General features: G+C 36.1%; 1 protein-coding gene across 18 annotated transcripts in view; it reads right to left on the reverse strand.

The window, feature by feature from the left end:
- The window catches only part of CADPS2 (calcium dependent secretion activator 2), a 297,812-nt gene that overhangs the window by 43,772 nt on the left and 241,264 nt on the right, over positions 1–12,776 (reverse strand). For 11 of the 18 annotated variants that reach the window (XM_017818200.1, XM_017818201.1, XM_017818198.1 and 8 more), the window contains 2 exons: positions 6,039–6,180; positions 5,790–5,909 (listed from right to left, as the gene is read on the reverse strand). In XM_017818200.1, the coding sequence (XP_017673689.1) occupies positions 5,790–5,909; positions 6,039–6,180 (262 nt within the window). The remainder of the gene's footprint in view (positions 1–5,789; positions 5,910–6,038; positions 6,181–12,776) is intronic. The other 7 variants (XM_017818206.1, XM_017818205.1, XM_017818203.1 and 4 more) reach the window with 2 other exon arrangements.

Here is a 12,776-nt window from a genome sequence, read left to right on the forward strand (position 1 = left end):
TCAGGAGGACTAATGTATTCATAATAACATAAATGTATTCTTATGCACGTTTACTCCCTAGTAGCCACTTAATTTTGTTTCATTAGACTACCAAATTAAGTTTTGCAATTATAATAATGTAATAACAGACACAGGTTCACAGAAGACTAATTCATTCTGTGAGAAACACTCATTCATTTTCTTTTAATATAATTTTTATCTCCCATTCTTCAATTTTTTATTCAGCATTGTCTAATGACATTTAAATTTGACTAATATATTATTCAAAAAAGATGTGGAGGGAAAATAAAGTGCTACAACAGAAACTGTTCCTTGTTCACACATTCAGACACCAATGTCTAATTTATTTGTTAAATGCTGCAGAAGAAGAGCTAAACTCAGATTTTACGTCCTCCTGGCAGCAGGATTAATTCCTGCTTTCAAAGGAAACCTGAATCTATATCCATAATGCAAGAACCACTCTTTTTTTTTTTTTTTTTGTGAAGGGACAGGACACTCAGACATTCTCAGCTACTGGAAGTTTTTATTTGAATGTGTATGGTAAAGCCAATTCAGTCTAATGAATGGAATAATACTGCTCTACCAGGAAACTGAACTGATACTCTTTCATTAATAACTACATTTATTAATTATCTATGGTTTGAAAATTAAGCACAAACTCCACTGCTTTGCTGGTCAAAAATTAAGCTTTCAGGCACTATCTAGTTGTCCACTCTTATTAATTAGACCCTGGAAGTAAAAGAAGCTTACCAATGATTAAAAGAGGCAAATATTATGCCCATCCTATTAAATTCTGATTTTTTTCTGATGGGAATTTAACTTTGTGTTTGGTCACACTTTGACTGGGAGAGTGGACCAAGTATCTCCAGAGGTCCATTTTAATCTAAATTATTTCTTATGCCTTGCATCATACTGAACACAGCAAAAAAAAGATCCAAGACATAACATTTCTCCAAGAAATATCATGTCAAATCTGGGAGATGCATACAGCCTTCTAAGTAATTCAGTTATCCACTGACCGCTGAGAGGCAGCTTCCCACTAAGCTTGCCAAGTACCTAAAAAGTAGCAATTAGTCCACTAATAAAGCACACTTTCTGGAAAATATGCAGACACATGGCTCCAGAGTAGATGTAGAATAAATAATTTCTTGCCTAGATATGAAACTCCACAGGGTGGTTTGGGATATAATAATATAGGAGAAATATTAAATATCTAAAATCACTATCGATCAACCTCAAGATTCAAAAGCAGCTGTCTTCGATTCTTCTAGAATTTACCAAAGGGCAATGATGGTCATTTTATAAATTACCAAATTTACTGGTTTTTTAAGGCTATTACTGAGATATTACCCTTAAGTGTTTAGTGAGGACTGTTTACAGAACAGGGTACCAGCTCTACATCCTTTTTGAGTCCCCACCTTGTGAGCTCCAGCTTTACATTCTGTATGCTGCCTCAAGATGTATGTTCAGGGCTCAGAAGGTCACTTGAGAATTTCTTCAACAGAAGAGGATTTTCAATAATTTCAGAGTCAGTTGCACTTAGCCCCATCTCTCTACTTTCCACCAGCAGATGAGGGGAAAGATGAAGCAAAACTTTTGCAAGAATCTTGCAACTTATGTAAAGTTCCTCAAAGACACTAGGGGTAGAGTTACCCCATGATTTCTCTTAGTTTAAGAGTGTAGCAACCCAAGCATCGAGCAACCAAAACACATTTCTTGAGATTTCTTTCTTACTGCATATTAGTGTTTTTGGAAGAAAAGAAATTTCCCCCACAATATACATTCGTCTTCCTGAAGGCTCAGAAGGAACTAGCCCCATTCAAAACTTCTACAGAACGTAAATCAGCCAGATTTCACTAATCCATCAGTCCTATGGCTATACTTTTAAATACCATCCTTAAAAAATGCAGACAATGGCCTCCTACCACTTTACTGGAGGTAAGCACTATGACAGGAATGTATGTGGCACTACAGAGAAAAGCCTTCAAAACAGAAACGAAACGTGGCCACGTGACTCCTTCAGCATGCATAAAGACACAGAGAGGTCCAGCACGAGAGCTCAGACACATTCAGACCAGCTCCCTTCATGTCACAATCAGGGAACTGGGACTGCTCCAGCTGGTCCCTTCTGGTCACTGGTCACTGGTCACTGATGGTCACTCATTATAGCTGAGCCATAGCAGGAAGAATATAGCTGACACATTTCCTTTGATGCTGCCTGGTGGAAGACAAGACAGGACTATTTTCTTATAAGCATATATCTTATTCCATATTTCCCTAGCCTTGAGTTTTCCTGAAGCTGATGTTCTAGACTGGCACCAGATAGCAACAGACAACCTGTATCTACAGCATTTCTGGTCACTAAAACTATGTCATATCTGCACTGAAAATAATAATATGTAAATTAAACCATAAACAACTAAAATCACCCACAAATCTAACTTAAAAGCCAGGTTCAGAACAGTCAGAGAAATTAAATTTAAAATATGAAGAGTAATTTAAAGTTGTACATCTGAATTAATTAATAAGTAAGGAAAAATTCCTCATTCCGGCTGAATAGAAGCTTTTACAGAATATTCAAACTTTTTTGCTCTTTAAGGTTATCTTCAGCCAAATGGAATAGTAATCCACACTGCTCTGCTTGTCTAGCCAAGGTGTCCTATCAGTTGTCCTCTCCCGAGACTAATCAAGAAAAACAGACTACTACTCATAACAATTTCCCCTTTTCATATCTTGCTTTCCAATGTCCAAAAAATAACTGAAAATGAGGTGATCTTTCTAAATGCTGTTATAAGCAGCATATATTTACTGCTACAAAACAAGAGGAGAAGAAGGAACAGTTAATTAAAAAATATAAATAGTCTCTGCCAGTAATGTTCAAAAGAATTGTAGCAACTTCAAAGTGAAAGGGGGAAAATCTATTTTCATCAATAAAGCACACAAAAGGGATGCCTAATTGCAAATGTATATGCACTTCTTTCTCTTCACCAAAGTTCTTAGGTAGGCACATTACAGCTCTATTGAATATGAAGGTAATTAACCATGAACTCAGGAGCATGAACATGAACATTAGTAAAGTTTGCGGAATATGAAATCTCTTCCTATTACGGACAAAACAGACACAGGACTTTGATAAACCCATAACTATAACACAATTGGCTCACAGACTGTTTTTTCTCAATCTTTTTGACTGTGGATTCTTCATTGTGCAATTCAAATTTATAATGATTAATTGGCCAAAACCATCACTTTCAAAGAGAAAGAGGGAAGTCCAGCAGAACTTCGTGTATACATAGCCATCTTCTTGCAAAAGCATCAGCTTTATGGCCAAGATGAGTGAGTATGGTGAACTGGAAAAGGACGACTTGGAGGAGTCAGTGGAGAGAAGGAGCCACCTGGGATGACTGACAAAGCATGGCCTGGGCTCCTGAACTTAGAAGCCTCTGCTGACTATATGTACAATACAACGTGCCACTCTAGTCCATTTAAGCTGTGTGTTCATCACATTGAAAGTGAAACCTGTAAAGAAACACTAGGTTTTGCTTAACAGGTATTGGAGCATAAGTATCTTCTATAATCTCCCTGTTGAAGAATTTAACTATAGGAAGAAGCTTTGTTCCCCCTGAAAAAGATGGGATGGGAGAAGTGGGCAGAGAAATAAAACTCTACTCCTTTCTTTCACATAACAGTGAAAGTAAACCACTTCTGCTGGAAGGTAACACACCATTGCCAGCAGGAAAAAGAAAACTCCTTAGAATGGGAGGAGGAAAACTGTCTTTGCTTTTTGATTTGATACAAATACATGGCCATTCTGAGAAGTTACTTGGCTCTTCAGTAGGATGTAGGTAGGCTGATTCCTAAAATACTGCCTGAATACCAGAGTATTACAAAGGTAACCTAATGCTGTGTTCAATCAAGATTGTCAATTCATACACATCTTGTGAAATATAACCTCAAAGCTCTATGCTTATGGAAAAACAACAGGAAGAGGTGCCTACATCTGAGCCAGCACGTTCTTGAATGCTGTGTGGGGTGGCTGAAAGGAGATGATGACCTTACAAAGGTCACACTGCAGTGGGGACATACTCATCCCCACTCCTTTTGAAAAAAAGCAGAATGACAGATACTGCTGGCAAGTAGTTACAGAATATGTCAACCTCACTGTTCACCAAATGCTATGACAACTTCACTGATTAGTTTAGAATTTTGTGCACACTTTGTCATACATACTACGAAACTAAATACCAGAAAATGTGCAAGGAGGATAAGGCCATAGCTTAATTTCACTATACTGGCACGTATTTTGACAACACAGTCTAGGAACTTTTTGCTGCAACAAACCCTCCATTTAAGAAAGATCTACCCCTACAATCCTCCAATCAGAATCTGTATTTATTATATAATGATTATAAATTCAATATTCAGAATAGATGAATATGAATCAGCTCTTAACTCTGAAAGCTATTCTTAAAAAAAAAAAGTGACCCTTGAAAACATGGGGATAACAGAAAGGAATTTGAGTTGCAGAAGACTGATTAGTTTGTATCGAAAGAGCTGAAATGACTTGCATATCAGGAGAAACCTAGCATTATTACAGTAAACACAAAAGGTAACACAGCTGAGGATTAAGAGGAATTTTGTCAGTTTTTAGGGGAATTTACAGCAGAACAACAATCATAATAAATCCTTTGTACAAGGATTCACATGTAAAAGATGAGGGATAATGAGTTTGAGTTACTTTGGGGGAGATTCTGATTGGAAACAACAGGAAAATTTTTCACAATGAGATAATCTTCCATTGTAATAATCCCCCCAACACCCCCCAGGGGAAGTGGCAGATTCCCCAGCATTGGACATTTTTAAGACTCAGCTGGACAGAGTGCTGGGCTAATCTAGACCATGCTTTTTGGAAAGGTTGGACAAGATGATCCTTGAGGGCCCTTTCAATATGGTATTCTATGATTCTATGAACTCTAGCAGAAAAAGATGTAGTGCTTGTTAGGAGCGTTTACAAACTCATAAAACTTGAGAAGACAATCTTGGCTTAAAATCATATTATCAAGCTTTGTGTTTAGAATGTGTGTTTTTTGAAGTCTTTCACAACTTTTTCTAAAATAAGGTTCTTGAGCCTTTCCCTAACATACATGAATGTGTCCTCACACAGAAATCTGACCTGTAACTACAGGAATACTCCCACAGAACAGGGTATGTATATTCTATTTTTTTTTTAAGAAAAGATCACTGAAATACTAGGGAGAAATCAGAAATATGCTTTTTGTTTTTTCAAACAGACAAAGAAATGGATGTACTTCTATTCTGGGTACTTATTAATATTTTAATATTTTCCTGTAAAATGGACATTTAATCTAACAACAATATTTGCAATCAATGATTTTCGGAACCAATATACAATGAATTAATCAAACCCATGCAAAAATGTAATGGGCCGCCTCATTTTATAAAACCATGATCTAAAATCAATTATCCAAAAGGTTCCCCACTGCTTATTAATTCAGAAGAGTCATTAGGTTGTTTAGAATATTAAACATCATTCATACTATGACAGACCTTTGCCAAGTTGCTTTTGTGTTATCAGGTTTAAAACCACTACATTTTAATGCACTAGAAAGCGCAACTCACTAACAGTCCATGCTTGGCTCACTCCCAAGAAATAATAATTTCCAACTAAGAGATGATAAACACCATGCAATCCAAGTACAGCTGCACAGAACACTAGCAAGGCCATGCAGAGCTGACATACAGTCAGAAGGTTATTGAAGAATACACACGTGGATTCATACAAAGAAGTCATCCAGGTTGGTGTAGTAAAGCTAGGTATTTGTGGAAGATTAAGAGGCAAACTTGGAACTTTTGGAAGAGCTACATTAGGAAGACTGTTGGTGATGCTCCTGTGAAGAAATAAACAATGTAGGAATACAATAAAAAATAGAATATTTAGAGGACAATGGGGGAGAACCCCTTATTAGACAGAAAACTATAGGCAGGTGCTTTGTTCAGATTTTGTAAAAAGCACTTACTTGACAGGTTGCCATGACTCTTGTTCAAGACCTCTGTGAATGGACTGGGCAATTGATGATTCCATGAGATCGATGTAGCGGACGACCATGGGAACAAAAATTTCTTGCAAGTGCTTGTGAAACTTTCCATTGCACAGAAATGCTTTAAAAACAAACAAACCACAAATACCTTCCTTGCTTTATTTTGTTATAGGAATAAATGTATCTTAAAATGTTTTAGTACACAAAAGCTAAGAATAAGATCCAGCTTGTGTAAGAAATATAGTTCATAAAAGGCAAGTAAAGTGTTCCATGAGGATAGTGCAGTACATTTTAAAATGTCAGTGTAATGAAAACTAGGTACATCCTGAAGTCCTTTATTGAACCAGAACATTTTTGCATCTTCTTAAAATAAATAATACTTTGCTGAATCTAAGCATTAGCAATTTGGTTCATTACTTACATATCATGACAGAACAACAACAAAAAAACCCCAAACAAACCAAAAAGATAGTATTTGAATGTCATTCATAAGCAGTAGAATATTACCTGCTTCATAGATGGGATTTACTACATGAAAAAATGTACACAAAATGCAAATTTAGGATTTTTAAAACCTGAAGATTAGTTAGCCACCACTACTGCTTGTCCCTGTATCCCCTGAAATGTTCTCTTAGCAAATCCTAACTCTTAGCACACTAAGGTCTTGTTCCACCGAGGGAATATATCAGTTTCATGTTTTGAATGTCTGTGTTCACCCATTAATCCAGCATTGTTATTAGGACCTAAAAGAATATTCCCATGTGCATATGGAAATCATACAGGCTGAGCCATAGAGAGAAATTTTCATGACTTTGGTAACTCTCCTTTTCCTTCACTCATATTCTGTTGTTTTAAATTCTTTTGTGGGTTTTTCCTCCTATCTATTCCCGCATCCAGGCTTCTTGTTTGACTGAATGGTTACAAACCCATATTTTAAGAAGGCTCCCTCCTCTTCCTAAGAAGAAAAGCCTGAATCAAAGGGCTCAAAACCCTGGAAACCATATCATAAAATTACAATCCTTCTTGTTCCACTACTAATACAACTCCATGTATAACATATCAAAATAACTTCTATAACTTCCAGAAACTCCTTTGCCTTCCATTCCTGAATAATGTCCGGTCCAAAGTGAACCTGGGAGAGATGGAAACTATGGGAAAAATGTGCCATCAATTTCAGTTCCCTACTGCTACTTGTATTGCAAGGAAGTGCCTTTGTTGCTGAACATCTGGACACTAATGCTATTTTTTTTTCTTGAACACAAGGATCTGAAAGCAAGAACTATTTTCTTGAAAACATACTTGTAGAGTAATAGGAAATTAGGTATCAATCAGTTTTACCTAAGGAAACAATATTATGCAATAAAGCATAATAATAAAGCATAATAAAGCCCTGTCTGGCTTTGTGTAACTGCCTCTCTTGCTAAGAATTTTGAAACTTTCAGCTAATTTCAACCACATTAGACACAGGGTTGGAGATATCAGATACAGGAAGTTTCATGAAAACAGGCAGCTAGGTAGCAGACAGAGATTATTAGGGTTTCCACTGAGAAAAAGGCAGCGGCATAGGATCATCTCTTTATTAAACACTTGAGAATCCACCCTTGAGAGCACCTATGAGTCCATTACAAACATGATCCATTATTTACACTGCTCCTAGAACTACTTGTTAACTAGTTAGTTCTAGTTTGTTTGTATATCAGGAATTCAAAACGGTGTTATTTTTCTCTATTTGTAGCTATTTTATATATCTTAAAACTGCATCATCTGTGACCAGCAGTATACGCGACTGAGGAGGATTTGGATATTAACACAAAGGTTTCACAGTAAACAGCTGATGCACATCAGCTTTGAGAAACAAAAGGTGGCTGGTATCCATTTGCTGGTATCCATTAGGCTGATTTTTGAAGGCAACTTTGAGCTTAAAATTAACAGTAAGAACACAACTGTGTCAATTAGGTCAATCTTGCTGCTTTAGAGCAAACCAGCGCAGGACTGTAATTAATCAGGCAATCACAGTTACTTGAAGCGATAAGCTTGTAGTTTAGTGTTTTCGAAGCACACCACAGAAATGCTCTGCTACAAGCCCAGCTCTGGGAATTATAGTAATGAAGCCTCATGGGCAAGAGGGTGACTCTTGTTATTTCAAAGTCAGAAGGAAATTTAAAGAAGTCATGGGCAATAAGAAATGTTCAACTTAAAGAGCTGAATCATTTTTTAACATCATGACACCAGTCTTTACAGGGAAGTGAAACTTTCCAAAATGATGGCAAGACTTATTGTCACTGCTCCTCCACAGGGATGCCTATGTACGTGGGTAAACTTACAAGAGCACTGTCTCAGATCAACAACTCTTTGAGCTTTCTCTTTTCCCAGGGTTCAGGGCATGGCAGCTCTGATTTGCCCATTTGGAGATCTCTATCAAGGAATAATGCAGGGCAGGGAAAGAACTCAGAGCACAGGAGTGAGTGATATAGCTGAGTATCATCATCAGACTCATGGCACTCTACCCTATGATTAGAATTGATCTTGCCAAAAGGCACCACCTGTGCGTCAAAGCAGATGGGAAACAAGAGATCCTTGAGGAAATGCCACACTTCAAATCCCTCAACTACCACTTGTCTTCAAAGCTTAATTCTCCATTGTCTTGTCCATATAGACACCCCACACCCTCTTCATATGAGCCACATTACAGAAGCAACAATAAAATGAAAGCCCATGCCAGGGCAAGATAATGCATAGGCAATACTAAAGGAAAACATCACGGGAACAGAAACAGATCCACAAAGGAGAAATTCTTGAAATACTGAAGATGAAAATTATTAAATTTTTGCATATTAGGTAGCTGAATCACATTAAAATATGACGAGAAAATACTAGAGATGAAAACTACAGTGTAATTATGCAACACTGGAAGGAGGTTTCATCTGTAATAGCAGTAAAAGAATCTACTGTGCTTGCGTACAACAGAAGCTGTGGGGCTTGTCTTACTTTTACTTATATAGGCACATTTTAGTAGTTATCCTGGAGTCAGCATGCTATTCTGTCTTTAAGAGCTTCTGCAGAATCAAAGGAAAGGAAGAATGACACAGATTAACATGAGTCTCTTTTCCACTGACAAAATTAGCCCTTTGGCAAAGAGTCTATAATTATCCTGCTCTCCATAGGCTTCTCAGGAAGGCACCACTTGAATTTTCTGCCATATTTTAAAATCCAAAATGAAAAAGAGTAAATTTCAAGACGGAAATATCCTTGAGGGTCCAGATTACATTTGTAGCAACTAAAACTCAACCAATGCCATGTGAAACGAAAGTTTATATTTCCATTAATTTCCTGTTTATATTAATTTCTACCTCCACAGTGAAGTTCCTAATCAGTTATTTAGATTGTAGTGAAAATTGCAAGTGTATCAGCTTATATAAAAATTGTATTTTTACACATAAGACATATGTGAAATGTCTTGAAAAAGTGAATTGATACTTTTCATACTTGAAAAGTGAATTTTAGAGGTATATTTTGTGGAAGTAAGATGAAAATTTATTTCATCTTTATAAGACAGAGTGACATAAACTGGTTATTGCACAATTTACCTCTGCCAAAACTCCAATTTAGTCAGAAAAGGTTATGGAATATTCTGGTAAGGAGCTTGAGTTAGCTCTCATTATCAGTAATCAACACGTGTAGCTCTTATCTGAAGGCAGACTATGATTTCAAAGCATCTCCTAAGAGGACTGAGCAAAAATTTTAAGTCCCTGATCTAAGATTCCCACTACAATTAATGAGAAGTGTAAGTTTGGAGGAAAGGTATTGGTGTGGGTATAAAGTTTGCCCTGATTACATGAAATCCAAGTTGTTTTCTAACTCTACTCTGTTAGATAGGGGCTATGATGTTATACATAAATTCTAGTACAAAAGAGATACAGAGGATGTAACAAAGCAGGAAGGTGATGATGCTGTCTTTGGTGTTGGTTGCCACTCTGCTACTTGCAACAGCATTAGTGGAAAAAACATATAAGACAGTTCCTGTTTGAAGTCAATAACCATAATAATGGCAATGGCATTGTAAAGGCTAACACTCAACATGCTGATTTTTCTAAATCAGCTTCATCAGACTGTCTATACCTCATGGCTGAGTTAGAGCAGGTGCACAGACATTCCACTGAGTAATACTTGATAGGAAATGAAGCTTATGAGTTAACTATAACTCTCTTAGTTTTGACTGATTCATGCCAATGTAGTAATGCAATAATGCTGAGCAACAGCACAGTACATAGTAAGTGACACTCAGGAAGAAAAGTTGGGAAGGAAAGGAGCAGAATATTGAATATAGAGTTGAAAAATCTCTAAAATAAGCCAAATATACAGATACTTCATGTAACTAGGCATATGCCACTAAAATTTATCTCTGACACCATCTTAAACGAAGAGGAATTAGTACATGTCTGTCTTCAGGCACTAAAAACATGATGAATCTAAATAATTAAACAACTACAGAAAGTAAATTGCCCTCTAGAGCTGGCCCCTTCACAATATAGTTTATAGGCTCTGTGGACAAAACGTAACATATTCATTAGAGAATATAAGGCACAATCCTGGGACAACTATGTCCTTTTCCTCCCCTATGAATATCTAATTCTGAAAAAAATAATTTTGCTGTCTTAGAGAAATGTTGAGTACTGTCACTACTGTACAAAAATCTGTGAAGCTTTACACAGTCAGGCATAATTGTGCATGAATAACAGAAATCTTGGAGATCATTAAAATGTATACTATAAAAGCAGCTACAATAATTTTTTTCAAACCTTTACATTTTGAGAAATCACAACAAATTTATCTTCAATCTATTATTCATCTTTACAGTGAATGCCATTTTTTAAATCACTTTTTGAAGTTAGGTCTCATGCAAAAAGCTGAAATATTTTATAAGATGGGAAGATCATACTACTCCATTTTTAAAAGCAGTTCTTCAGTTAGACTCAGCAGGAATGCAATCACTGATGAACTTTTGCTTGTGAAATTAGGTCAGAAAAAAATGAAGATTCTAAAGGTGACACAAAATGGAGTCCTTCATAATAGAAACGAGAAGCTTCAGTCAGGACTTCCCTATCCTCCCCTCTCTTAATTCATGAAAAGTTAAATGCTGTATTGGGAAATACATTTCCTTCTCATTGTTAATTGAATATTAGCTTTGAAGTATTCACCTTGAATCTTGTATAATGTTTTGTACACTATGTAAAATAACACATTCACTCTTATTTGAATAGCCAAGACTATGCATTTTCATTATCTCACAGTCTTTCTCATATTATATTTTAGTGACATAGTTATAAAAATAGTCTTACATGTAAGTTTCCTTTAATGCTGTAAATGTAAGATGTTTTCTTTATTGTTAGGAGTTCTCTCATGTCAGGTTTATGTGAAAACTGATTCCTGCACTGAAGATTTAGAGCTCATTTAAAGCTCTTGAGATAGAATAACGTGCAGGCGTCAGTCCTCCAAATTTCACTGAAGATTAACCTAATATGCAATATGGTGACCTAACAGTTCTTCATTTCAAAGAAATCTGAAAAGTAATCTCTGATATAGCCAGAGAGTGAGAATAACCCAGTGGGATTTCCACCTCTTCATTTCCTAATGAGTTTTTTGATAATGAGAGGTGACTTTGCCAGTCACTGTGGGCTCTATTATGGCTAATTTACTCCACTTCACTCTCCTTGTTAATTATTAGCACTAGCCTTTTTATCCTCATGAGACCACATTCCAGTTTTCCCCTTTTTACATTTTTTTCTAAATATATTTTTATGAAAGTGATAATTTTCAGGAAAAGATTTTCACTTAGAGTAAAGCCAGAATTATTTATTTTACTTTAGAAAACTGTAAAATATAAGCACAGGAAGCACTCTCTAATAGCTTTAATGGAGTTACAAGGTGAAAAGGCTGTTAATTAAAGAATAAGCACTGAGGTATGTTCCGCTTGGGAATCAATTCTTGGTAGAATAGTCACTTGCCACTTGCTAACATATCCACTGATTTGAAGGTGACTAATTTCCATGGTTGCTTTCCAGTAGTTCTGGGGGGAAAAAAGTGTATAGTTTTCCAGATGGCTTTCACTCGCCAGAAACTGTAATTTACTATATCTATTACCATTAGGGAATTGTTGAAATTGGTATACAGGTGTGATATTTCATACAACAGTTATTTCATATCCTCCAGTTAAAGTTTTACAATATTTATGATAATAGTTTTAACATGAAAGTTTTCATTAAATGTCTTTCTTAAGGCTATTTTAATAATTTAGCATTATTATCCACTTATACTTTTAAGGAAAGAAAAATCAGTAGCCTATCAGGAATCTCTTTGATTGTGAGGACAACCCTTGTTTGTTTCTAACACTTCTCTCAGGTTGGAACTAAACCTCAAAGGAACACAAATGACACAATAATGTAGTTAAAACTGGTATCACAAATCCTTCTTATAAGACTACTCTAAAATACCTACAGAGTTTTCAGCAACCAAATAATTGTTTTAAGTTCATGTAACATCACAACTAGGGATGTGCTTCCTAAACTGAAAATATAAGATGGTAGGAAAGACACCTGATTACAGGCTTCAGATTTTTTATCTGGATTTTAGATGATCAGACACTCACTTAAAGTGGTGTACAATCCACTGTATAGGAGTCTAACTCTTCTAGGGTCTGCACAAGATTGAACAGTTCCT

This window comes from Lepidothrix coronata, unplaced genomic scaffold, assembly GCF_001604755.1.
Source record: "Lepidothrix coronata isolate B3197 unplaced genomic scaffold, Lepidothrix_coronata-1.0 Scaffold66, whole genome shotgun sequence".
NCBI lineage: Eukaryota > Metazoa > Chordata > Aves > Passeriformes > Pipridae > Lepidothrix > Lepidothrix coronata.